Source organism: Pseudopipra pipra, chromosome 4 (genome assembly GCF_036250125.1).
Source record: "Pseudopipra pipra isolate bDixPip1 chromosome 4, bDixPip1.hap1, whole genome shotgun sequence".
NCBI classification, from domain to species: Eukaryota; Metazoa; Chordata; class Aves; order Passeriformes; family Pipridae; genus Pseudopipra; species Pseudopipra pipra.
In genome coordinates, this window is record NC_087552.1 from 6,294,223 (window position 1) to 6,298,664 (window position 4,442).

The 4,442-nt window shown below is 56.6% G+C and overlaps 1 protein-coding gene across 1 annotated transcript; it reads left to right on the plus strand.

The window, feature by feature from the left end:
- Window positions 1-823: 823 nt before the first annotated feature.
- On the plus strand, window positions 824-3,343 carry LOC135412705 (uncharacterized). Its single transcript, XM_064651484.1, has 2 exons — window positions 824-2,291; window positions 2,741-3,343. Exons 1-2 carry the CDS (start codon window positions 1,851-1,853, stop codon window positions 3,320-3,322), a joined length of 1,023 nt encoding a protein of 340 aa, XP_064507554.1. The 5' UTR covers window positions 824-1,850; the 3' UTR covers window positions 3,323-3,343.
- The last annotated feature ends 1,099 nt before the right edge of the window (window positions 3,344-4,442 follow it).

The window sequence follows — 4,442 nt, forward strand, 5'->3', positions numbered from 1 at the left end:
GAAGAGACCATCCCCCACCTGGCTACAATTTCCTTTCAGAGAGTTGTAAAGAGTGAGGTCTCCCCTGAGCCTCCTCTTCTCCAGGCTAAACAACCCCAGCTCCCTCAGCCTCTCCTCATATCACTTGTGCTCCAGTCCCTTCACCAGCCTCATTGCTCTTCTCTGGACGTGCTCCAGCACCTCCACATCCTTCCTGAACTGAGGGGCCCAGAACTGGACACACTACTCCAGCTGGGGCCTCACCAGCGCCGAGTCCAAGGCAAGAGTCACTTCCCTGCACCTGTTGGCCACACTGTTCCTGATCCAGGCCAGGATACCATTGGCCACCTGGGCACACTGCAGGCTCCTGTTCAGCTTGCTGTCAATCTAAACTCCCAAGTCCCTTTCTGCCTGGCTGCTCTCCAGCCACTCTGTGCCCAGCCGGTAGCGCTGCAGGGGATTGTTGTGGCCAAAGTGCAGAACCCAGTACTAGGCCTTGATCCCGTTGGAATCAGACCAATTCTCCTGACTATCCAGGTCGCTCTGCAGAGTCCTCCTGCCTTCCACACAGTGAAAGTCCCAACCAATTTAGTGTAATCTAGAAATTAGCTGAGGGTGGACGCAATCCCATATAATTTTTATTACCTCAATGCAGGTGACAGCTACTGCAGGTATAAGAGCTCTCTTTCCTCTGGTCCTTATATCTGTTTAAGATATAAGAATCATCAAATAGAATGGTTTTCTGCAGTGTCTTCCATCTGCCGGGGGACACCCTACCCTGGGGGCAGGGTCTGGGATCAGCTTCCAGGGCTCCAAGAGCATCCAGCTGTCAGACTATTTCAATCAAAGCTTCCGTTTAGCCCCATTAACTGGTTTTCTGCGGTTTAGAAATGGTCCTCCCCAATTTAGTGCCCTCATCGAGACTCTCCTTAAGCACAGCGCTGCTCTCGCGCTCTCTTTTCTCCTCCCCCTTCCCCCTGCCGTGGGATCGATTTCAAAGTTGGGGCACAAAATGTGAAGATCACAGTTTGGGAGAAGAAGAATTTCCTGGAAACAGCAATGGGAGAAGAAAACAAACCCTGAGAGTGACAATATTTAGACAAAAGCATACAAAGGGGAGAGTGATTCCCGTGCAAAAATGCTCGCTGCCGACCCAGGGGTTCACTGAACACTACTGGATGTCTTCCCCCGCCTTTTCGACCAGAAGCCATGTCCTTCTTCTCGGAAGTCAGCGAGTCGCTTGCCACCACCACTGGCAACGATGCCAGGGGGTACCAAATTACGTTAGGCTATGGCCATGTCTCCCCAGCCGCACCACTGCAGGGCTAATGGAAAAAAAACTAAGCCTTTCACGGCAGGAAGCAGGACGCTTGCGTGCATACAAGAAAGGGATTCAAAGACAAAAAGGGGAGACATAGTCCAGTTTGAAATTTCAGAGGATAGCTTTTCTTTCCTCTGAGCAGACAAAAGCTACTGCAGGTCTAAGACCTCTCTTTCTTTGAGTTCTTCTATCTGGTGAAGCTCTAAGGATGAAGGCCTCTAAGGTTTTTCTAAAGTTTCTCGTCTCTGCCGTGGAAGGCCTGCACCGGCAGCAGGGTGTGGGGTGAGCTGTGGGGGCTTTGTGACTCAGGGCTGCCTTGTGCCCGGAGACCACTGTGACACGGCGGCCAGCCCCCCTGGCCGTGGGGGGATGGTGGGAGCCCTGGGGTGCCCAGTGCCAGGAGAGCAGCTCCCGCAGGAGGCAGCATCTCCCCTGGGTGCTTTGGCACATCTCTGCCAGAGAATGCCAAAGACAGAGATGGAGAACCTTGCCGAGAATGCAAATTCTCAGCTCCGCGAGGAGAACTCGGAGGCAGGGTGCCAAGTGAGGGATGGGGCAGGAGGGAGAGGCTGCCGGTGGGACAGGGCTGGCACAGGGCTTGCTGGCATTGGGGGACACCGTGCCAAGGCAGCTGCCTCCATGCCATACCACCTCCTGCGTTTCCTTCCCGCAGGCGGGCAACACCCAGCCCCATGCGGCGCCCCTGGAGAGCCTGGGCCGGGCCTCGGGCCTCCACGGCGACAGCCTGCCAGCGCTCCCCGGCCAACAGAGCTTGAAGGGCACCGGCAGCCACCCAGCCATTGTGCCAAGCAAGACGGAGCCTGCGCAGGGGCTGGGGACCAGCCGCCAGGCCCGCCCCAAGCTCAGGGCTTCCTGGAGCAAAGCCACCCTGCCAAGGCAGCAGCACTGCCTGGAGGAGGAGGAGCTCCCAGAGCAGACGGGCCACGACCATCTGGCCTCCCTGCCATGGCTTGATGGCAGAGCCGGGCAGGTAAATGCCAAGGATGGGAGGGGATGGCATCAGACGGGACAGGGGCATGAGCCTCCCTCTCCTGGGGCCAGCCGCTGCACTGCACCGCTGCAGCCCCATCACCTCCCACGGCCCTGTCCCAGCGGCTCCTGCTGCCAGCTGCCCGGCACGCATTTGCTGGGGGGAAGCGGGAGACCTTGACAAAGCACCCAATCCCAGAATCCTTAGGCTTGCAAGGGCCCTCTGGAGATCATCCGCTCCAACCTCCCTGCCAAGCCAGGCTCACCTGAGGCAGCTCACACGGCAATGCATCCTGGGAGCTTTGCAATGCCTCCGGAGACAGAGATTCCAGCACCTTCCTGGGAAGCCTGTGCCAGTGCTCTGCCAGTGTCAGTGTCAAGAAGTTCTTCCTCCTCACCTTGAGGGAGATCTCCTCCACAAATGTCCCTCTCTCCTTTCTCATCTGCCAGGCAAACCCAGAGCTGACAGGCCTGGAGGGACTGGAGGCCATCTCCAGCCAGCAGAAGGTGCTGGAGTGGCTCGAAGCCTATTTCGACGCCAGCACTACCTACGCACTGCCTGCTCTGCCCTGGCAAGAGCCCTGGGCGCCGGCGCTGCAGGCAGGAGCTTGCCTCTTGCCCGAACAGCCCCTTGGCCACACGTCTCCTCCTGCCACGGCTGCTCACGGCCCGGCGCGACGCCAGCCACGCTCCCTGTTGGCCAGGCTGCTCGGGGCTGCACGCAGGCTGTTCCTTGGCAGCCGTGTCCCACCAGAGCGGGAGCAGCAGCACCGGGCTCACAGTGCCAGGCAGGTGCCTGGAGGTGACCCTGCTGAGCCTCAGCGGCGGCCGAGAGCGCGGCACAGGGAGGCACCCCGGCCGTGGCTGCGGGGACGGCGCCTCAGCCATTGGGCTGCCCCAGGTGCACCCTGCCCAACTGGGCTCACCCGCTCATTCCTGGGACCAGCCTATGAGGCCCCGAAAGACACCTTAGGGCTTCCGCTGCTTCACAGCTTGAGCACAGTTTGCCCACAGTCAGTAGGCTATAGATAGATTAGATAGGTTATAAGATAGGTAGATGATAGATATAAGATAGAGTTAGATTGATAGATAGAGATAGATTGATAGATAGATTAGATAGATAGATAGATGGATAGATTGATAGAGAAATAAGATAGATAGATGGTTCGATTATATTGATAGATAGAAATAGATTACAACTTTTCTTCAATAAAACCTTCGGTTTCACCGCAAATTCCTGAGTTGCGTGCATACGAACAAGGGGATTCAAATACAAAGCGCTGAGATGAGGTCCAGTTTTAAATTCCAGAGGGCCTTTTCATAGAATCATAATATCTTAGAATCATTTGGGTTTGAAGGGACCTCTGAGATCATCAAGTCCAACCCTTGATCCACTCCTGCCCTGGTTACTAGACCATGGCATTGAGTGCCACCTCCAGTCTCATCTGAAAAACCTCCAGGGGCGGAGAATCCACCACTTACCTGGCCAGCCCATTCCAATGCCTCATTACTCTCTCTGTAAAGAATTTCTTCCGAATATCTAACCTAAACCTCCCCTGGCAGAGCTTAAGACCATGCCCTCTTGTCTTACTGAGAGCTGCCTGGGAGAAGAGACCAACCCCCACCTGGCTACAACCTCCTTTCAGGCAGTTGTAAAGAGTGAGGAGGTCTCCCCTGAGCCTCCTCTTCTCCAGGCTAAACAACCCCAGCTCCCTCAGCCTCTCCTCATAGCACTTGTGCTCCAGTCCCTTCACCAGCCTCATTGCTCTTCTCTGGACGTGCTCCAGCACCTCCACATCCTTCCTGAACTGAGGGGCCCAGAACTGGACACACTACTCCAGCTGGGGCCTCACCAGCGCCGAGTCCAAGGCAAGAGTCACTTCCCTGCACCTGTTGGCCACACTGTTCCTGATCCAGGCCAGGATACCATTGGCCACCTGGGCACACTGCAGGCTCCTGTTCAGCTTGCTGTCAATCTAAACTCCCAAGTCCCTTTCTGCCTGGCTGCTCTCCAGCCACTCTGTGCCCAGCCGGTAGCGCTGCAGGGGGTTGTTGTGGCCAAAGTGCAGAACTCGGCACTTGGCCTTGTTGAACCTCACCCCGCTGGAATCAGCCCAACTCTCCAGTCTGTCCACGTCCCTCTGCAGAGCTC